Source organism: Mustela lutreola, chromosome 2 (assembly GCF_030435805.1).
Source record: "Mustela lutreola isolate mMusLut2 chromosome 2, mMusLut2.pri, whole genome shotgun sequence".
Lineage (NCBI taxonomy): Eukaryota > Metazoa > Chordata > Mammalia > Carnivora > Mustelidae > Mustela > Mustela lutreola.
In genome coordinates this window covers 219,997,635-220,020,762 of record NC_081291.1, presented here as the reverse complement: position 1 = coordinate 220,020,762, position 23,128 = coordinate 219,997,635, and the positions used below count along the sequence as shown (strand labels likewise).

Genomic DNA, 23,128 nt, shown 5'->3' with positions numbered 1-23,128 from the left:
GTTCTCATAACATACTTGAAAAGAGTTTTGTTTCTTATAAAAACCCACAGTATTGGCAAAAATGTTCTGTCTTCAAGGCAGCACATGCTCTGTCATTAGCAGAGAGTAGCTCACTATCGCCTCAGCCCTGCCCGGTTTAAATCACCGTGAAGTGATTCCAAAATGATGTGTGTCTTCATGTCGGTGGGGGACTCCTTTCGCACGCAGCTTCCTACTGGAAACACCTTGATTATTCTGGAACATTCTATGGGAGTGTAAGCTCCCATAGTCCCTACAAGGGCAGGGGACTTTGTACAAAAGCATTTCCGCTCCCCAGTGCCTTGGACAGCCCGGCAGAGCAGCTCCAGCTCAGTAGGTCCCCCCTGGTGAAGGTGTGGAGATCAGCGTGCCCACGCGACGGCAGTCGGCGCAGTGGAGACGCCGCGAAGGCGCCCAGTGTCTCCGACTTCTGGAGGAAGGGGGCCCGGCCAAGAGCTAGGGTTCGCTGCTTCACTCCAACACCACTCTCACCAGGACACCTACTGCTATTATTACCCTGACCTTCAGACTGTTTTCTGCTTTCCCAAACGGGGGGTGGTGGTGGTGGTGGTGGTGGTGCCGCTGGCTTCCCTCTTGTCCCTGCAGGGTTCCTTAGTGTTTTCTTTTTCTTTCCTCTTTAGGCTCCCAAGAAACATTTGCAAAATGGGATTATCCGTGGCTACCAAATAGGTTACCGCGAGTACAGCACCGGGGGCAACTTCCAGTTCAACATTATCAGTATCGACACCACTGGGGACAGTGAGATTTACACCCTGGACAACCTCAGTAAGTTCACCCAGTACGGCCTGGTGGTGCAGGCCTGCAACCGGGCCGGGACAGGACCTTCTTCTCAGGAAATCATCACCACCACCCTCGAGGACGGTAGGTCTGGAGGCTGCCGCGCGCGCCTTTCCTTCTTCAAGGGTGTGCTCTGGTCGCCACTCGGGCCCCCCACAGCCTGGCTCCTGCCGGCCCTGCTGTGACAACAGTGCCAGGCCTGGGGGACTGCGGCTCCGTTTCCAGGAAGTCTGCCTTCATTCGCTCACCAGCTGCACACACTGGGTCTTGCCCTTGACAGAGCTTGCATGCAAAGCCCAAATCCTTCCCTTTCCAGCATCTCATTCATTCCAGGCGCGAGAACTGGGCTTTTCCCAGGTGCATCGAAGGCTTTCACTAGGACTGCAGAAGCCTGACCAGAATGCAGAAATCCGATTTCCTAAGAATTTCTTCCAAATCAGTGTTAAGGAAGCTTTCCTCTCTCCCTCCCTTCCTTCCCATCTTCCTTTTTCTTTCTCTTTATGATTGCTTCCTCTTCCCAAGCACTTTGGACCAGAGCAAGGAATGAGCAGCCTTCCTGGCACAAATCTCACGGTGACTGAGCGCCCCCTATTGACCACAAGGGGTTAATTCGCCTTGTCCCCTGACCGGTCAGGAGGGCTGGAAAAGCAAAGGAGAGCTCTGGGTCCAGGGACCCCCGTTAGAGACAGTGTAAGACACAGGCTTCATTGCAGCAGTAAGTGCAGAGTTTAAGGTACGAAATTTGCACCGCCATGGCCTCTTGTGCAGTTAGACACGTGGTCACAGGTGTGAGGAGGCACAGGGTGACTTGCCTCCATAATTTCTGACCATTTCTATAGGGAGAGAATCCTCGTCTTAGAAAACCGGAAACACAGAGACTGGGATTTTCTGTCCAGGATCACGATCTTTGCTGTCATGACTGCATATGCCTTTTGGTTTCCCTCTCAATGCTAATGCTTCACTGATGTGCGTGGTCCGGTGATATTTTGTCCCTTCTCCCAGGCACAGCGTTTAAGGTCTGGATAAACCACGTGAAAAGCATTTCAAAGAGCCCACATCTCAGACCATTGACTCTCTGTCCTCCGACGCCACGTTATAGTTTTGCAAGGGCAGCTGGCCAGGGAGGGGCAGTGAGGACACTCTGACCACGTGTCTGCTTTTCAGCACCTCTCAGGAGCCAGGCTTCCCATTTGTATGCCAGATCCTGTGGACTGTGGAGGGCATGCGCTGTGTGAAGCAACCCTAACCTCTGTCATGAGAGCGATGAGGAAATATACTAGAGAAGCAAAGGCTTTTGACTTTTGCAGTAAGATCAGAAGTGTTCTCTGCCCTTCCGTGCTGGGGCAACCTTCTTCAACACGAGGCAGTTCAGTTGGGTAGAGAGAAAGTTATCGTACTATTTGAAAAGGGAAATGGTACTCATATTTCCCCTTACTTTTGTGGATTGAGTGTGTTTTTTTTCTTTTGCTTGCATGTTGAAACGTCAAAGTAATGTTGTTTATTCCGTATTGCTTTGCTAATTAAACTACCCACGGTTGTTACAGATTCTAATTATTTCATTTCAGTGCCCAGTTACCCCCCTGAAAATGTCCAAGCCATAGCAACATCACCAGAAAGCATATCAATATCCTGGTCCACACTTTCCAAGGAAGCCTTGAATGGAATTCTCCAGGGGTTCAGAGTCATTTACTGGGCCAACCTGATGGACGGAGGTAAGAGGATTAAAAACGAGGGCTGTGAGTTTGCCCCAGAGGATGTGTGATGGTATTAGCCGACCCACCTCCTAGTGTGGGTTTTAGGGTATGGAGGGCGCATCTTTATCAGTGGACACTGTCCACTCGCCCCCCCCCCCGTCATTCTGTTCTTACCTCTCGTCTTCAGTGCGCACAGGGGTGTACAGCTGCTTGAAACCACATGTAGCCTCAAGAAGCAGTTTGAGGTATGGGGGGGGGGATGGCCCTTTGGCCCTTGGGAAATGTAGGCCTGGATGTGCTTTCCTAGATGAGTATCTATGCCAAGCCTCTGCAGGCAGCACTAGGACAGTGATCTGGCTCTAGAAAGTTCTATGTGATGTGTATCCTAAAAGGTTGGCCCCTTCCAATTTCCCAGTAAGACTCAGCAGGGGAACTTCCTAAATCCCTGCAGTTGACCCATGAGACGGTTCAGAGGGAATGCCGGACGCCTCGCCGGGAATACTGTCATTCTCAGGAGGAGCGGTTCCACCCCAAATTCTCCATTTTGTCTCCCATGTTACTGTCCTTCCCCTCCTCCTGTTCTCTTCCTTCGTTCTTCTGGTTTCTGTGTGCGTGCGTGCGTGTGCGTGCGTGTGCGTGCGTGTGCGTGTGTGTCTTTATTTCAGATTATAGGACAAAATCTGTCTGTGTGTTTGGCCAAGACTGAATGACAGCGTGACCCCTCAGGTAGCGGCGAGATCGGAGCCAGAAGTTTCTGGGGGAGCACGCGTCTCAGTGTGGTGGTGCTTTCGTGGCGTGGGTGCAGCTGAACCAGACGGAGCCCCGCTCCGTCAGCAGCAGGATCGGCACGCACCCACCCTGCAGCATTCGCAGGGGAGCTGCTGAGCTCCGCTCATCCCTGCAGCCCAAGACCCGTGTGGCCCACACCTGCGCCCTCCCCTTCCCTCCTCTCCAGCTGACTCTCGCACCCCTGCCCCAGGGACAATGCCTGGGGCTTCTTTCAACCCCTCTGCCTGCATGTGGACTCCAAGTGCGAGCTCACCTCTGAGTTTGGGCAAACAGAGCCGGCGCTGCCAGATCTAACCCACCCCTGTTCAGGCCCCCTGGGGCTGCTCTGCCAAGCTGGTGGCTGTGCCCACCCCATGAACAGAACACACAGGGCCTCAGAGGCTGCAGGGGGAGCTAATATTGGTGCCAGAATAAAGGAATGAAGGCACTTGGCTAAATAAGAACCACTTGCTAAAGAAAGAGCAGTCTGGGGAGGCGTAGTTCCTTATGTCTATGCCAGACCTGCTTCTCGGGGCTGAGGACCAGAGCTGGTTCCTCCTGCTGTTGGGTATAACACCTCACACAGCACCCAGCCCTAGAGCCCTTCTGTAAAGATTCACCTGCTTGACCCAAGGCAGAGGTGCTCGCTGAGCATCTCCTCTGTATGGGTTCCTGGAAGGCCGAGTCTCCCATATTGGATGTTCCAAACCAGTGAGCCGGGGACAATCCAGGGAGCATGGAGCCCAGTAACGCTCAGCCAGCCCCAGAGACGGACAGATCGACACAGATGACTCTGCAGCAACTTCCCCCTCTCGTGACTCAAGAAAAGCTTTTAAAAATCCCATAACGTAAAGTGCAGAGCAGTGACGTGTGTACAAGTATCCATCTTATAGACACACTGCCGTATGATACAATCGTGGGTACTTGTGCCCATCCTCGTCCAGAATGAGACGGAACGAAATGCGTTTGCACACCCACCTGGAGGCAGTGTGGCACTGAGACGGTTCTGTTGTTGCTCCTGTTGGAAGTATTCCCAGGATCCGGGAAAAACGGCTCCTCGTCCGTGTCATCCACGTTTCCCCTCATCACTCATACCGTCGGTCGGCACCTCAGCTCCACGAAGGCTGATGTGGTTAATACGGTTCTTTTGGCTTGATGCTTCTAAAGCTTGAAAAACGTGAATATTCAAAAACATGAAAGTCTTTAAATAAAGACTGCTTGGAAATGCCTACAGTTCCTAGAGATGCTTTTGCTCACTGTATTAAGATCAAAGTGGTGTGCTTAATGCCTAATGTAAGAGGTCTACACTTAATCTCCGGAAGATGAGAAGGAAACCCTTAGAGACGTAAACCTGCTACGAACACTCTCTCTTCACCTGCTACTTGGAAGAGGTGACATGTATGAGTTAGCAGGTAATTCCATGAGATTACTGGATGCTTCCACAGACACTCCTCAGGCTGCTGCCCCGAGGTCCCCACAGATGGAAAACGTGTGACCATGTAAAGCGCCGGACCCACTAACCCCAAGAAAACACCACACACACACTCTCACACTCACACTCACATTCACACACACTCAGACACACACTCCCTCATACAGACTCCCACACAACCCTCACATACACACATCCACTCACACTCAAAGGTATACACTCACAGGCACACTCACAGACTCACACAATCCTCACACATTTATCTACTCATGCTCACAGACACCCACGCTCAGGTCCACACACGACCCTCACACATACATCCTCTCACACAGATGCACACTCACAGGCACGCACACAACCTTCACACATACATCTGTTCACGCTCACTCACAGACTCACAACCCTCACTCATTCCTCTACTTACATTCACAAACACACACAGGCACACATTCACAGACTCACACTCAACACTTACACATACATCCTCTCATACAGACACAGATTCACAGGCACACACGCTGACAGACTCACACATAATACCCACACATACATCCCATCACACTCACAGACTCACACACAACGCCCACACATACATCTGTTCACACTCAAGACACTCACAACTCACACACAACACTCACATACATCCTCTCACACAGACGCACACAGGTACACTCAGACTGGGAGACACAGATTGTTACTACCGCTGATTAGCAGTTGCCTCAAATACAATACGGGAAGGCGTTTTATTGTTAGTGTGGTCGGATAATAGTGGTGAGTACATGTGACAGGAGAGGCGAACCGTGCCGTAAGCTGGTGAAACTTCGGAGTGTTATCATGATCTGAAAGTTCGATACTTTTCAAGACGTGACAAGGCCATTCATCTGCAGTTGCTAGAAAAGCTGTACGCTTTGAAGTCCCATCTCCATCTGCGTCTGAACTCTGTCATTTCGTCTGCGATTGCCGGAGACAACACGGTGCTTCTGAGGCAAGGCGGCATTTGTGCCGACCGGATGTTTGCTTCCCTAACGGCTCAGTTGGCGGTACTTCAGAAATGTCATTTCCACCCCTGCTTTTTTGCCTTGAGACTCTTGGAGTAGGAGGGAGGGTATGAATACATAAAACAATTTGTTTTAAAACAGCTAAAAATTTTTATATGTCTAAATGTATTTTATTTATTCATCTCATATTATTTTATTCATGATTTCAGCAGAATGTTACCCTTTAGTTCCTGGGTTTTTTTTTTTCTTTTTAATAACCCCATGGAGTCTGTCAGAAGGAGATGTTAGAAATCCTGCTTAAACCATAAAAAAGAACAAAAGCTTGAAAAAATGACAAATGAAGCATGCTGATTTGATTGGGCTTTTTGTCATGATTTCCCTTTCTATTTTCTCCGCATCTCCTAAGCATCAAGCACCTGCCAGTCAGCAAAACACCCAGTGTGCCACCCGGACCGTGTCGTGAACCTCTTGGGGGCCATCTTGAATGAGGATTCTGAATAAATCATTTCGTCAAAGCAATATGAACCCCAAGACAAGTAAACATCCAAGTGTTAACTCTAATCCACATTGCGCTTCATGGGTAGATGGAATTTTTCTGCTTCAGTTGTTTCTTTCTTTAAAAAGATGGGGAGCGCCGACTTCACCTTGTTCCTTGGGGCCCTCCCCCTCCCCATCACGGCGTCTTACCCAGGAGTGGCCCTGATGCATCCGTGCCACCTTCTCCTGCAACCAGCAGGGAGACAGCCCGGGCCCTTCTTAAAGATGAAAACTTAAATACAAATGCAAAAACCCGAAGTCCCCAGAGGTCGGTGACATAGACAAGGTCTCATAGCGAGCTGCGGGCCTGCAGCTCTGTGGAACCGTGTGTGAGAGAGAGAGATCCATCTTTGGCACAGTGTGGAAGTCCCTAATCTGAAGAGGTCTTGATGAGACTACACTTACATTTTTCCCATTAGCTTTTGGGTTTTTTCTTCATCCTCATCCACTTGACCCGTATTAGATCCATTCAGGAAAACAAGCATCTTAAGTGACTAATAGAACACGAGGCGCGTTCTGGTGGCCACCAGCGGACCCTCCCTTCCGAGGGGAGGCTTCCTGACCCATCAGGCCTAACGGCTGTCCACTCTCTGAATGTGCAGCGACCCCACACATGAGCAAACATCCTCTCACTCTCGAAAGCCATCTCTTGAGGCTTCCAGATTGTGGTCCCGAATAGTGTTCACCCTGCTGGCCTCCCCAGGAGACCCCAGGCCAAAGGCACCTTCTGGGGACTCCCTTCCTTGCTCACTGTTCCCCAGCACAGAGTCCGGCCAAAGGACTGGCCCAGGATCTGCTCAAGGTGGTGACGGGCCCTGGGCTCACCCTCAGGCCTGCAGCTGAGTCTATGACCTACCTTGCCTCCCATGCCCCTTCCCCCGCACCCCGCATCCCACCCAGGGGTCCTGGCAGGTGTATGACAAGCCTGGGCCACTCCAGTTCTTTTTGAGCTTCAACTTTTCGCCTATGTCCAGCTCTGATGAAAACCAAAAAGACAAAAAAAGACATTCTGGAGTCATCACTAACAACAACAAAACAAGAACAACAACAACAACAAAAAACCATGTTGTTAATTAATAAGCAGCCATCTGTGTGACATGCCGGAAGGACAGGAGGACAGAAAGACAGAGGACAGGAAGAGAAAGCTCGTTTAATCTGGCCAGTGTGACAGTTTCACCAAGTGACCACAGCAGAACGCTGAGACCGTGACCCATGAACATGAGGCCATGCACTGTGGTTCCACGGCCGATGGTCTTGGCCACTCTGCTAAACACCATGACCTGAGGCAGGGCACTGACCCTGCCCCTGCCTTGGTTTCCCTACCTGTAACCTGAAAGGGTCATGAAGATAATAGGATTGGTGCACGGGTGAAATAGGTTAGCTTTGAACCCAGAACGATGCTGACCCGTAAGTGAGCCTGCAGGGATGGCGGCTGTCATCGCCAAGGCAAGAGGGAGAGGAGCCGGCAGACAGCCCTGCAAGCGGCCGTATGCACAGGTGACCTTCGCAACAGCCAGCCACCCAGCGAGGCTGGTTCCCACCCGTCCTCTTAGTAACTGGGCACACAGGCTCGCAGGCAGGGCCAGTACACTGCAGAGGGTCCTGTGTGGGGGTGAGCAGTCCTCAGCCCTCTCTCTCCTGCTCCAAGTGCTCTGTAGGTGGCTCATTGCAAAATCCAGAACACCCATGGAGCTCTCTAACACATCATTGTAGGTTTTCTCAAATTGTCCTGTCTAATATGTCTGAGATGGGAGAGCATAACATTCCACCTTTGAATACGATGAGCTGATCCCACTCCAGGAGATGAAGCATTTTTAGCTAATGCCACGTTTCTGACACATAAGTGTGTCACTTCAGCAGGGAGGCTGGGGGTGGGGGTGGTTCACTCCAGGTAAGAGGAGCAGCTGGCAGTTCAAACATCTGAGAAGTTAGGTCCTTAAAAATGCATGACCGTAAGAGTTGAGTTTGTTTGCTTTATACACAAAAAACGAAATTCGACTTGCAGAAGTTTCTTAAGGAGCAATTAGAAATGTATGCACGGAGGGAGCCACATGCAGGCTCAGGCTCCGCGGGTCCGTTGTGGGGGACGCGCTTGACTGGCTGCTGGGGGATGCTGGGCTCTGGCCGCGGGCACTGGGCTCTAACGCTTCACCTGGAGTGAGTCACTGTGTTTTCCTGAATGACAATCCGCCCTGAGTCCTGGGCAGTCCCATGTGGATGAGGCTGGGCACAGCCCCTCAGAGGGATTTCAGGGGGTGGCGGCTGGAGGGCGAGCCCCAGGGCTGGACAGCACGCCCAGTGAGCCCACCGCTAGTCACCAGGTCGTGTTCTCTTGTCCTCCAGAGCTGGGCGAGATTAAAAACGTCACCACGACGCAGCCTTCCCTGGAGCTGGACGGCCTGGAGAAGTACACCAACTACAGCATCCAAGTGCTGGCTTTCACCCGCGCCGGGGACGGCGTCAGAAGTGAGCAGATCTTCACCCGGACCAAAGAGGATGGTGAGAGATGGGGCCGGTGTGGGTGTGAGGGGACACCCGAGGCTCCCTGGGGTGACAGCATCCCGGGCAGGAGCTGGTGTTGAGAGGGCTGGTCCCAGAGCCCGACGTTCCTCCGTGGGCCTGTCCTTGACTTTGCTCTCGGCAAGCCTCCTGCCGCCCTCCCCGAATATGCCAGCACAGTCCAGACATCGCCGTCTTAGGTCACTGTTGTTCGATGCGTCCATCATTTCTCTCCCCTGGAACTTGTCATCTTTCTACAAACTGTGGGCTGAGTATTCTTTACACAAAAATGGTTTTTATCCCAGAGCTGCAAAACACGTTGCACCTGTTTTATATCCCATCCAGAGAATTTCCATTTGACTCGTCAACTCGTAGTGTAGGCTCAGATGATTTCCATCCTTCCCCTGGAAGATTATGTAACGGTCGAAGCCATATTATTCTATGCCGGTTTTAGAACACTTTAGAATAAATCTCTAGTTTGAGAGTTTCTTATTAATTTTTTAATTACTTAGAGAAATTCATAATGATTTAGCAAAATTTTAAATTACGGCTCCCTTTGGTTCAGGCCATTAATTCTTGCTGTTCCAATGTCTTGTCTTCAATGTAGACTTTGTTGTGTGACTCTTCCCCAAACCTGCAAAAATGATATGGCAAGTGGGTTTTGTTTTTGTGTTGGGGGGGGTGCTTTTTGCATTATTTTAAGGGAAACTCTGAGATACCATCTCTGAGCCTATTTAAAATGTAAAGTTCTGATAAACACAGCAATAGTGAGAAAAAGCCATCTCCACCTTAAGTAAGGAAGAAGCAACTCTGTCAGACGATACCCATGTGGGACTCCCCAGATCAGAGCCCAGAACAGTCCCAGAGATAGGGTGGCAATGAGACACCAGTGTCCTAAAATTCAGTACAGATTTTGGCTCTACAACTTTGTCTTCTTTCCAGGACTCTGCTCCCAGGAAGCTGGGCAGAGTGTAGTAGGGGACATGACCTCCCATTGGCAGGCTAGATGCTTATGCACCCTCCTATTCTATGTGGAATCCCAAACACATTAGTTTCCCACAAGTCCATCCAGGGAAAGCAAGGCAGGGGACTCAGGCTCTGAGGTCCAGATCACTCCTTCTTCAGCCTTTCTGCCCCCTTACAAAGCTTCTCTGACACCAGCAGCCTACCATACCCCATCTTACTCTCAGCCATCACCTGTGCAGGCCCAGCCTTACTCCCCCAACCTGTCCCATCCATCTACCCTCGCCCAGTCTTCTCACCATCTCTGGAGTCCTTCTTGCTTCACCGGGGATGCACAAAAATTAGCATCATGACCTTTAGCTTGTCCAGAACACCCAGGTAATGTTTTCCCAGGAATGTGCAGGTATCAACCAATTCTGCTCAAAGGAACTGGATCATTTAGGGAAATCTTAGGGCAAAATGAAATGCCATTAGGAAGTTACACATTAACGGAGAGATCTACAAAGCTATGTCCTAAGTGGAGGTGGTCATAACTTAGTTTTTTAAAAATGCGGTAGACACGAGAGTTTGTATTCATCCTTTCTGATGGAGGCATAATACTCCATAGTGTATATGGACGGGACTGGAGGAGATTATGCTGAGAGAAATAAGTGAAGCAGAGAGAGTCAATTATCATACAGCTCTACCTACTTGTGGAGCATACGGAATAACACAGAGAACATGGGGAGATGGAGAGGAGAAGGGAGTTGGAGGCAATTGGAGGGGGAGACGAACCATGAGAGACCGTGGACTCTGAGGAACTAGCTGAAGGTTTTGGAGGAGAGAGGGGTAGGAGGTTGGGTGAGCCTGGTGGTGGGTATTGTGGAGGGCACGTATTGCATGGAGAACTAGATGTGGTACGTAAATAATGAATTCTAGAACACTGAAAAGAAACTTTAAAAAGCAAAAGATATATATTTTATATAAGAAATAAAAACATTCATTTGTTAAGACAAAAGAAAATGCAATAGACAAGAAGCTGTGTCTAGATGTCGGCTGTCACTTGTCCATGGGACTTGGGGCACCTCACCTACCCCCTGAACTGAACCCGTGTACAACATTGCCATTATGATCACTCTGCACAGAGTTAAGACAGAGAAAGTCAAGTGATGTGTGCAAACAGCTAGCTTGACACGTAGTGGGCTGGTTCCTGACACTGGATGTTTGATTATTTGATCCCCACTCATTCAGAGCAGGGGTGACACATTCTTTTGCATTGCTAAGCAATAACATGAATGTCATGGGAATCATTACTTAAAGACCAAATTGACTAGCAACATGAATTTTGACACCTGCATTTTTCAGAAGAATGTATGGAAATCCACGAAGAAGGGAAGGCTCCCCCACGGCGTATTGACTGCTGACTCTGGATCATCTTTAATTAATCCTCTACTTTTAGGAATCATGGGGTTCTCACAAAAAGATTGGCCCTGACACCTAAGGTCTAATTTATCAATCAATTATTCTCTGCTTTTGTATCCCATGCGATGGCGTATGGAGACGCCATTGATGGTGAAAGACCCTGCCTTGGGTCTAGCCGTTCCCCCAGGAAGGAGGTGGAGAATCCCACGCGTGCTGGTGTGTGTCACAAGAGCAATGTGAGGAAAACTGGCATAACAATCAGCTTCTCTCCCCCAGACACACATGAAAACTTCACGACTTGGAGAGGGTGAAGACTTGTGCCAGCCACCTTTATGAACTCAATACCTTACAGAAATAGGCATTTGAGCAGTTTATAAAACTGAAAGCAATTTTGTGTCTAATTGAAAGAAGGGGCAAGGCTAATTATCAGAGAAGGAATGCTTAGTCAAATTGAGAATATAGATCCTATTTAAATTTCTGCTACAAAATCGTAGAGTTTGGAAAGTTTGAATTAACCTGCCAGTTTCAATTAAAATGATGTAAGGTTGTGGATAAACTTCAAGTAAAATAACAATTTACAACATTCATTAAGTTCTTTCTCAGTAAGGCACTAGTCCAGGCATGGGAGAAGTTTCAGTGTTTATTGATATTCTCATGGGGAAAGAAATATTAGTGCACTGACACCAAACATTCAGTTTGGTCCTCTGTGCCCTATACATTTCTTAAACAAGGTCCCTAAACCCCCAGTGTCAGGAAGCCCAGGGCTTAAGTTGTGTTCTTATGTCACTGATCATCTTAGGAAGGAAAGATGCATATCGCTTGCATATAAAGTATACAAAAATAGAATAAGGTGGTAACTAACAATAGATAAGATAAATAAGTCAAATCAAAAATTAAAACATTTTTTTAAAAGTTTACTTCTGCCAGGGATAATTCTGTTTACTCAGAGAACAAATTACCTTTGCCTTAAGAAGTTTCATGGCTTCCATAAAGATTGCTGGGCCAGGAGACAGATTCATAAATCTGTGGACAAATTCTTGGGTCTATAAGCATACTCTTAGGCTCACAGACATGGCCTCAGTTGGGTCTGTGGACATATTTTCAGGGTCTGTGAGAACTGCTCAGGCTTCAGATTCCCTTCCCAGGACTGTTCTATCCATCAAAACTTGTACCTCCTTTATTATTCTGCAAGAATGCAAAAGAATTCTGATCTGGCTTGCTTTTTTTTTTTTTTTTTTTTTAACACAAGACAGCTAATTCTGAATTCTAAAGGGTTTGTGAAATCCTAATACCGTTTTATTTGCTGAGACTATAATCTGAGCAAAGCTGTGGGGAAAGAGAACACAAACAAAACACAATCTATTAATTTTCCAATTGTTATTTTTATTCTGCAGGCATAAGGTACTTACAGCGCAGATCCTTTTCTGCAAAAGTAAACATTGTATATGTATAAATAGAGATGGTTGTGTTTAAGTTCAAATATTTGCTGAGTACATTACTAATGCACATAACTCTGTAAATCATTTTATATGGGAAGAAGGCCATCGGGAGGTGCGGTAGGGATCTGGGCTCCCCGCCCCATGCTTCCCACTCTCCTTGCAGGAAGGGTGGTGCATGGAAAACGGAGCTAAGAGCAAGTGAAGAGTCAACAGGCATCAGGCTCTCTCTGAACCCTTGGAGCCCCCAGATCTTGAGCTATACGTTCTCCTGAAGGCATGGGTCATCTGTTCTCGGGTGATTGTGTGATCACACCTTGCTGTGCCTGAAAAGCAGTGGAGTGTCTCTTTGCCTGACCACCTGAAGTGCCATTCCTGCATGAACAGATACTGAGCACATAGCAGTGCTGGGCTCCGTGTGCAGTAGGTGCCCCGAGAACACAACAGAGCAGGGTGTCCCAGGAGGCCTCCCCCACGCAGATTTCGAGTTCCCTGCACTGCAGCGATAACCAGGCAATGTCCCAGAGGTACCCCGTGGGGAGTGCCCCACGGCCCACTCTCATGTAAGAAGGGCCACTCACGTCCACCTGTGCTTGCGTATTGGCTCCCCCCACAATGCCACTGTGAAAGGACTGGTCTCCTTTAAAGAATGTGTAGACAATACCGCTCTTATAAGAGCAGAGGCCAGGAACAGCAGCATCTTGTGGAAATGAGACTAGAAAAGAGACGTGTGCGTGGCATGACCGTGATGGCTGTCATGGATGACAGTCTGCGCTTGGCTCGGGGGGAACTCGGCAGCACTGGGCTCAGGTGGGTCTGGCTGCCATGATAGATCACATAAACACAGGCTCACATGCACATGCAGACACCACCTGTGACACACACACACACACACACACACACACACACACTCCCTGCCTCTGCCTGATCACCAAGGCCAGAGAAGTGATCATGACAATAAAGAAGTTGGCTGAAGCATCTGTGTTCGTAGTCAGACTTATACTTCAAATCACAACAGTATTTTTTCAAAGCACTGGCTTTGACATTTTACATTAAAACACATCATCAGGGGCCTTAACTGTACGGACTCACTTTTTATGCTAACAGATCACCTCAAATTTAGCACCTTAAAATAACACAACTTTATTATCTCACCATTTCCATGGGTTAGGGGTCCAGGTCCAGGTCAATTGGGTCCCCTGCTCAGGGTCTCACAGGCTGAAGTCAAGGTGTTGGTTGGGGCTAGGGGCTCACCTGAGGTCAGGTCCTCTCCCAAGCTCACTGGATGTTGGCAGGGTTGGGCTTCTTGTGTGTGGGGGACTGGTACCATCAATTCAGTGCCCAGAGGCCACCTTTTGTTCCCTGTCACATAGGCCCTCCCCAGAGGGGCAGTTTGCTTCTTCAAGACCCATGGGAGTGTATCACTACTGCTTCAAATCTCTCTGAGTTCTTCAGTCTCTGACCTCTAAACCCTCTTGTAAGAGAATTCTCTGATTAGGTCAGGCCCACCCAGAATACTCTCCTCTTGTTTAACTTGAAGTCAGCTGATTAGGACATTAATTATATCTGCAAAATCCCTTCACTTTTGTCACATAACATAATCTGATCACAGGAATAACCCATCCATCATAGTGACAGTTACCACCTACATACAATAGGAAGGAATTTTACAGGCATGTTTATCAGAGGAAGAGAATCTTGGGTACCATCTTAAAATTCTTCCTACCACACTGTAGTCGATGAAATCATTTTTCTATTCACTTTGAAAGTCTGCGTTGAAGTTAAGTATGTTCCAGACTCAGACACTGGAGATACAATAGAAAACAGGATGGGCCAGGTAGGGCTTGCAGGTTGCTGGAGGAGATTTGAGTGGATCCTGACATGTTCCACAGGGAAGGGTCTTCAGAGATAGCCTGGGAGCCCTGAATGCATCTAGGCTCATGGTCAGAGAAGGTTTTCTCAAGGAAGTAATATTTAGTAGAAACTGCTGGATGCATAAGAGTTGCCAAGGAAAAGAAGAAGAGTAGGAAAAGATTCTAAACAGAAGGAACCTAAGACCCCAGATCATCCTGTGTCAAGGTCCTGGGGTGGGACAAGCATACCACTTCCAGGGACCTAAACAGTGGTCTGATACTGCAGAACGCTAAGCCAGGAGGAGAGCCAGTGACTAACCATGTCCACGTGAAGGTCTCAAGGGTTCCCTAACCTTCCACATCCTGCGGGGGATGGTAGGCGAGGAGATTCTAGGTTCTGGCTTTTGCAACTGTGAAGTGGCACATCGCTGTGCCATCTCCTGCCATGGGTACAGGAGGAGAGGAGATTTGGAAAGGGAGATGGTGATCCCAGTTTGGGACATGATAGGTCTAAGGTGCCTGTGAATCTGAGTGGAGATCTCCATGGGGATTGACTATGTGAGCTGTAAGAGCTTCTGGAATGCAGCAGGGAGGCATAGGCAAATCAGGAGAACACAGGAGAAAGGTTCTCTGGAGCAGCATTCTTTACTGAAGAGCAGATTAACAAAATGTAACTTGATGACTAAGAATGTTTTAAGAAAATATGTCCCAGACAGACCATCCTACACCATCTGTTTTCTGTAACTCTCAACATCTGGTGTTTATAGTTCCACACTGGGTCACATCCTAGTAAAGGCTGGGATCCTTTAGTGATGTGCAACATAAGGAAATGAAGATTGTCCTTACAAATGATCACTAGGATTTATTTGGTGTCTTCTGTATGCAAAACTCCATATAAATTCTTTAGAGGCAGTATCTCTCATAATCCTAGCACTAAAACTGTAAATAGGTACAATTACTGTTCCAACTTCATAGATGAGGAGACTAAGGTTTGTTGGAGAAATGATGAATTTGGCCAGGACAGAGAACTAAGAGGTAGAACTGAACAGAAGCCCTCAGGGAGAATGCAGCATTCACACCTTCCTGCACAGTGATATAAAATTGTTTTGTGTAAAATTCTAACAACCCTAGAAGGAAAGGTTACACAAGACAGATCATACATCAGTGTATGAGGAGTCAGATGGGGATTTACACAGTAAACACAGTGAAAACCCTTTGACATGATATAATCAAGACGAGTTAATGGAAATAATCAAAGAAAGCAAAGAGTCACTAAGGTTTACAGTGACCAAGAGACATACTTTAAGGTACATTTAATGTACATTTATTTTAACTTATCCAAATAGAAATTTATTCTCTATTTATTCCTTTTTTAAAAATTTTTATTTATTTTTAAATTTCTTTTCAGTGTTCCAGAATTCATTGTTTATGTACCACACCCAGTGCTCCATGCAATACATGCCCTCCATAGTACCTACCACCAGGCTCACCCAACCTCCCAAACCCCACCCCTCCAAAGCCCTCAGATTGTCTTTGCTCATTCTTTAATTAAATAACATGGTCTCATTTCTTTAAGTTTTGGGTGAAGAGATCTCTACGTCATCAGTTCCATGACTGTTTCCAGCGTGGATCACCTGCCATTTCCGGCTTAGGCTTCCTGAGAGTGGAGTAAAGCATGCCGCCGTGCACCAACAATCTCTCTGCTACACTTTTTTTAACCAGTTCATCTTGATTTTCACTATATGTATCATTTTTCTCAGTGATCTTGGCCCCAAACTTGCCAAACCTTCTTTTTTTTTTTTTTAAGGATTTTTTTTTTTATTTGACAGAGGGAGAGAGAGCACAACCAGGTAGAGGGAGAGGAAGAATCAGGCCTCCCACTGAGCAAGGAGCCCAATGCAGGACTCGATCCCAGGACCCTGGGATCATGACCTAAGCAGAAAGCAGACGCTTAATGACTGGGCCACCCAGGTGCACCCAAACCTTCTTTTTTTTTAACTTACCATTGAGAAAGCTTTTCCAAAGAAATCCTATTAATTGTCACGGAAATGGCTTTCTTTGGCACTCACATTTCATTGGTTTACATACTGAATTAAACCGCGTTACCATGATGAGGGTAATTGTCACAAACAAGGTGGAAATAAGCATGACTGACTTTTTGCTAAGAAGCCTCCCGTGGTTGCTGCCCAAGCACTTGGACTTCTAGAAGGAAGCTGGCAGGGGTAGTGCTAGGCATGGCAAACCCCAGCAAGGTGGTGGCTTTGCAGAAGGAATGGAGAGTGTTGGTGAATCTGGGGCATCCACTAGGATGAAAAAGTCAAGAAAGTGTGCACTCTATCCTTGGTGTTCAGGAGGAGCCCTTGTGGTTCTGATCCAGGTTGCAGGCCGGTGGATGTCTTGGCTGTTACCCTCACCAATAGGAAGCCTGAGCACAAATGCCCTCCCTACTCAGGACAACAGTGCCTTGTTCCTAAGGATTTAGTAATTTGAGTGTCATCACTTACACGTGTCCCCTTTTCTAGACCTCTGCCATCAGCAGGGCTTGCCAAAAACTGCTCCTGAAATTTCGTATTTTTAAGTGGTGACGATGTTCAACCCAAGTTAGCTCTCACTGTGTTCACTGGTTTTGTTGTTATGACTTGGAAGAGTTGAGATGCCCATCGTGAGACACACATTCAACTCCAGAAATGTTTACCAAGCAGTCATGTTGTTACTGCAGCAGGAAGAGACTCAAAGACTCCTCCAAGGGCTCACAAGGGACGTATGTTGGTTGGAATTTAAACACTGCTATCAAGGTGGGAACCACTCTCCACGTGGATATTCAGGCCAGTGAAGAACAAAACAAGATCTTCAAGGCTTATCTAGTAGCAACATTAATGCCCTTTCCCCCTCCCCCTATAGTCTGCCTACCTCACTGCATCCTCCCTCTTCAATCTGGAAAACAGAACAATGGGGGGAGGGTACAGGCATTCAAGCTTGCTCCCAAATTATGCTTAATATTGTTAACACCATATCCTGCCTTCTCAGATGGGTTACAGAAGAGTGTGTGTTGTCTACGCAAACTGGGAATCTCCGACACAAAAGTCTATCCTCATCAAAAGTATTTCTATGCCTCCCTCAGCCCAAAAGGATGCCATTACCAAGTGTATGGGGCAAGGAATAGTGGTCCATGATGACTGTGGAAGTTTGTCCTCATGTCTCTCTAACTCAGGAGGCAAGATGTACATCCCCAGCCCGTTCAAGGCCAAACTCTGTAGTAGCACAAGAAGTTAAATTACCCAGCTGTTCAGAGGCAGGACATCACAAGGGGCTACAATGGGGAGGGACGGCTCCTGGGAAGACAGGGTCTTCAACCAAATGTATGAGATCTGTGGAAGACGTGGTTATTCGTGGCACTTGTTAAAGAGTGGCAAGGCAGACTTTATTCAGGGGAACCGCTGTGAGGTATACTTGTGGGGATCACCTTAGTGGTGATTCCTGGTAGGAGAAAGAGACTGGGCTCAACTTCAAATGCAAATGACAGGGGGAATTTACAGCCAAGAGATGGAGGGAAGAAGTAGGGTCTCTGGGTGGAAAATTATGGACAGGAGATGAGGGGCATTCTGACTAGATGGACCGAGCAGGGGTTTTGCTGAAGGCACGCGAGGATGATCAGGTATTACCTGGGGTATGGTAGAGAATGAAGATGTTGATTGTGTATCAAGAGTGATCAATTATTGAGGGGATTCTGGCTGAACTGACTTAACAGAATTCTTTTTAAAGTTGGGCAGAGGACAGAGCTAGTGGGGCTCACCTATCTCTCATCTGAGAGAGACTGTCAGTGCCTAGGGCTGCTGGAACAGAGTACCACAGACAGGGGGCTTCAACAACAGAGATGCATTGTCTCACAGTTTGGAGGCCAGAAGTCCAAAATCAAGGCATGAGCCAGGTTGGTTCCCTCGAGGGCTGTGAGGCAGAGTCTGTTGCAGACTTCTTGGCTTGTTGATGCCCAACTTCTTCCTCTGTCATCGTTTTATCTTTGTGTCCACATTTCCCTTTTTTCCATAAGGATCCCAGTCCTACTAGGTGAGGGCCACCTAAAGACCACCATTTAAATAGATCATCTCTCAACAGACCCCTTCTCCAAATAAGGTCACAATCTGAGCTTCTGGGGTTGGGATTTATGCATGTGGATTCCGAGGGGACCCGGTGGAGCTCTGTCTCCTATCAGCACTGATCCTCGAAGAGTTGACCATGGGCCCAGCTGGAGCGAGGGTCTTATCAGGCAGCGTGAGGTGAGCGCCAGGGGAAGCCCCGTCACCGTGACTAAACGCACTGCTCTTCTAGTTCCAGGTCCTCCTGCAGGAGTGAAGGCAGCCGCAGCCTCAGCCTCCATGGTGTTTGTGTCCTGGCTTCCCCCTCTCAAGCTGAACGGCATCATCCGGAAGTACACCGTGTTCTGCTCCCACCCCTACCCCACAGTAAGTTGGTAAATAACCAAGTGCCTTTCCAGCACCTTCCAGAAATGAGCTGCGAGGGCTCCCTGGGGACAGTTCCGTTCCTTTGTTTCCACCTACTTAGGTCTTCCAGGGGTTTTATTCTTTCTCCCGTTGTCTCCATCACAAAGCAACATCCTCATTTATGCCTGAATCATTATAAGGGACACAATTGTCTAGAATTATTGTTTATTTGGTGACTTCCCACAAAACTGCCAGCCGGCTTCTCAAAATCAAAACCCGAAGGTCTTAATTGTGCCTTAATTGATAGTCAGTGGACAGCACCTATTGATTTTGCTGTTGGACTCGTCATTATGTGCACCCCAGGCCCCCGTGGGCTTCCCCCCTTCCCTCCGCCCTCCCTCCTGTGTTCCCACCTCCCACCCCTTCCTCCTGCCGAGCCCCATCCCCCACTGAAGGAGAGCGAGAAAGTCCCTCTTGTGTCAGACATGGGGGCCTCTGCTGAGGATCTGTGACCCTGACAATTACGTGGTCCGCCTCATTCATTGTGACAGAATTAAAAGTTAGGGTAATTAATGCTTCCCAGTGCTGTATTTATTTTCATTAATATTATCACTACCGAGTCATAATTATAGACCTAACCTATATTGCGGACCAGATACAAAAGCAGATCCAAATGGGAAATTTTAGAGAAAAGAAAGCCAAAATGGGACAAAATACTTGTGATATCTACATAGGAATATGTAAGGCATTTTCAGAGGTAGGCACCATGGCTGACCCCTCCTCCGCTGGGCCATACAACCTGACATGCACAGTCATTCAGGAAGCACTTGTGGAAGGAATACTCAAACTAACTTTGGTTTGTATTGTGGTAAAATTCCCTCACATACAACTTGCCATCTTCATCATTTCTGAGCGCCCAGGTCAGTGGCGTTAAGCACATTCACACTATCAGGAGACCGTCCCCACCGTTCACGTCCAGAACATTCTTATCTTCCCAAACTGAAACTCCGTGCCCCTGAACCACGAACTTCCCATGTCCTCTCCCGCCAGCACCGTCAGCCACCTCTCTGCTTTCTGTCTCTGTGAACCCGACAGCCCTTGTCTTTCTGCAACCGGCTCACCTCACTGAGCACTGTGTCCCCAAGGGTCATCATGCTGTAGCAGCTGTCAGGACTGCCTTCCTTTTTAAGGCTGACTCATATTCTCAACTAATTTAATTAATTAATTCTCCAATTAAAGTGATACAGTTTCCAAAGTCTGGAGTCTGTCGGGAGCCCCCAGGCCTTGGAGCACCCCAGAGAGTGAGTGTAACTAGCGGCGGTGAGATGGAGAGTGTGTGCTAAGCTCGCAGAGGCCCACGTCTCTGCTGGAGAACGCCGGTCAGCAGCAGCCCCTCTGGAGCTGAAGTAACAATCCACATGTAAATGGTCGAACATGGGCTCCAGGACTTTCTTGCGGGTTCCTTCTTTGGTTTCAAACATGCTGTTAATTCCCACCTGCCATCCTACCCTCACAGCGCGGAGATGCTCACTAATCAGTGCTGCAAGGCAGCGCCCGGCAGTCGTGGTCTGCTACTCAGAGAGGCGGTTCACGGAGGACCCCTGCACAGACCCTGATTCTCTCCTCAGCCCCAACATAGAACTGTTCTTCCAAAGAGAGACAAAACCATTGCTAGAGTAAGCCTCACCTGCGTTCCACTTGAATCTGGAACGCTCCGTTATCTCTCTTTGCTTGTTCATCCATCTACTTCCTGTAGGACCCACACCTGCTGTTCTGAGTCCAACAGCCTAGAGAGAGAGCAGCAGGGTACCCAGAACACCAACAGCACCTCCCCACATCTGCTTTTTATCTCTACGCTAACAACCACACCTGGATCGTTTGCAGTTGGTGCAGACAGACCGATGCATGGGGGAGACAGTCCCACGTGCGGATGCCGGGTGCCACGTTAGTCCTTGTCCTCCAGCCAATGAATTCCGCACCATAGACTAGCAAGAAGCCATGATCAAACTGTCCGCAGGGTGGAGAAGGAAGGGGTTTCCATGGTCTCTCCAAGCACAGGACATTGGAGTTCGACCACCCAGGACCTTCCCAACAAGACCCTTCCAAAAACGACCATCGTAAGATCCAACTAACCAGAAAAGATGGGAAGGAACAATTAGACTTTTCATCTATTTAGTATCTGACTGCCACGAGCTAGGTGTCTCTATGCTGCTTTTGACAATATTAAAGAGTACTATGGACCCAGAAATAGGACCGTTATGAGGTGCCTGTGGTCTTCCAGGCAGCAGCATGTAAGTTTTTGGAGGAAGGTCCAGAGTCCCGGAGCGGACCTCAGTAATGTGAAGTGAACCAGAATCAGGCAGTCCGTCTCTCGAGCCACATGGCTGTTCATCTACTTCAAACCTCGCTTAAGACCGCAAGGCCCTGATCTTTTAATAGACATTATTTTTAAAGCTCTTTCAGGGTGACAGAAAAACTGAGTGGGAGGTACCGAGATTTCCCATAGGAAACCGATTTTTAAAATAAAATAATATATTCTAAGGAAAGAGCAGCGAGGACTAATGCATTTCTCTTCGGAGGGAAACACTTGAGAATACGACCCATTATTTTTTTTTTTTCACATGGAATTAGGAAGAGTATAAATTACTGTTTCCTCCTGAGCTTCTGTGGTTTGAGAAGTCCGAAGACTGGTTGGGGGCACCCCCTGCGACGCTTTGACGCGTCCGCTATGTGGCCGCATAAACAGCAGAGGGCAGTGTGAGCTCTGTGTATTTCTCTCGCTCATCTCTCCAGCGTTCTGTGCTTTGACATGATCTCATAGTTGAATGTAGAACATGGGGAGGTGAACGAGGACACCACACACTCTGCAATTTGTTGCCCTGTAAGGGACTCCCTCAGCTAACCTCCTCGCTGATACAAATGTCCTCTAAAGACCCCAGGGAAAGGACCTGTGACAAGCTCCAGGCTCTTCTCCATAATGCGCAAAGCCTATTGTCTAATCACAGGCACTGGTATCGTTGTGTCCTCTCCGGACAGCTTAGTCAAAGATACTCAGATTGGAAATTGCAGACAGAAGCTGCAAATTCACCTCAAGTCTGGTGGTGCTGGGACGCTCACTGTGAGGGACCAGCAGGTGCGCCTGACACGTCGACCTTCTTTCCCAGGCGAAGATTCGAGCTGCAAAATCTTAAGATTCATTTGATGCAGGAACTTACCCATGTAATTTTGGGGCCGTGACTATTAGTTTTCTTTCATAGATGATGGTTGGAATGATCAGTTCACACACTTGAAGGTCCCAGAGAGAAAGGAGCGAGGCCGATCTGCTCTCTAGCACGAAAGCAGCCGCGGGAAATCCCGTGTGTTCGCTAAGCGTGAGGATGGAGAAAGAGTCTCTTTCACAGTGCTAAGCGGACGAAACAGTGAAATCAGGCACACAAACATCTCAGCACTGAAGAACGAAGTCCGAAAGCCTGAAATAATGATATCAACGAGCCGTGCCCCACATCAGTTCCTCCGGATTCAGAGGTTAACGTGACCCAGTCCCTGCACCGCCCAGGTGTTCAGCTGACGGTGCTGCCTGAGCAGAGGAGAACGTTCTGGACTCTTCTTATCCAGAAGACGACTTCCAGCAACTAAACTCCCCGCAGTGTAGCCTACAACATAGACGTAAGCAAGTCTCAGGGAGGCAAAGAAAGTAACCTGTGCCAGGTCTAGGTAACTTCTGAGCCAAAGTAGCAGATGTGCATTTGCCCTATACCTGCCATCCCCTCCCTAAGGCCTGGATTTAATAAATCATGGATCTGAAGACAAGAGACAGTGGCTTCAGAAACCCAGAATTGTCGAGTAGTCTCAAGTCAAACAGGAGTGCCACGATGGAACCGTCAAGTGGGGTCTCCTGACTGTCCCTATTTATAACTGTCTGTGTCCCTGGACACTGCTCCTGTCTCTGAAGCCTCCACTGGCTGTCCAAGGCCATTGACCCCTCCCCCTCGACACTCACACTTAAATGTACACATTTCTCAACACTCTTCATTCTCTTTTCTTAATCTTTATTATCTCCATGAATCCTTGAATCTGTTCCTATAATTTAATTATCATCTAAAGTTGCAAAGGTCAAGAATGTTTCTCTCCGACCCCAACCATCTTAGAGGACCACTTGGTCCCATATTGCCTACTTACTTCCATCCATGTCTCTGTCAAGACTCCACCATATACAACGTGTCCAGAACCAAATTCATTCTTGCTCCCCTTCTCTCCCTGTTTCCCAGCTAAGCTAATGATGTAACGATACC

The 23,128-nt window shown here is 48.1% G+C and overlaps 1 protein-coding gene across 1 annotated transcript in view; it reads left to right on the top strand.

The window, feature by feature from the left end:
- DSCAM (DS cell adhesion molecule) overlaps positions 1-23,128 on the top strand; it is a 749,662-nt gene that overhangs the window by 648,577 nt on the left and 77,957 nt on the right. The window contains exons 18-21 of the mRNA XM_059165108.1: positions 660-900; positions 2,382-2,528; positions 8,589-8,744; positions 18,724-18,857. Coding sequence (XP_059021091.1) covers positions 660-900; positions 2,382-2,528; positions 8,589-8,744; positions 18,724-18,857 — 678 coding nt within the window. The remainder of the gene's footprint in view (positions 1-659; positions 901-2,381; positions 2,529-8,588; positions 8,745-18,723; positions 18,858-23,128) is intronic.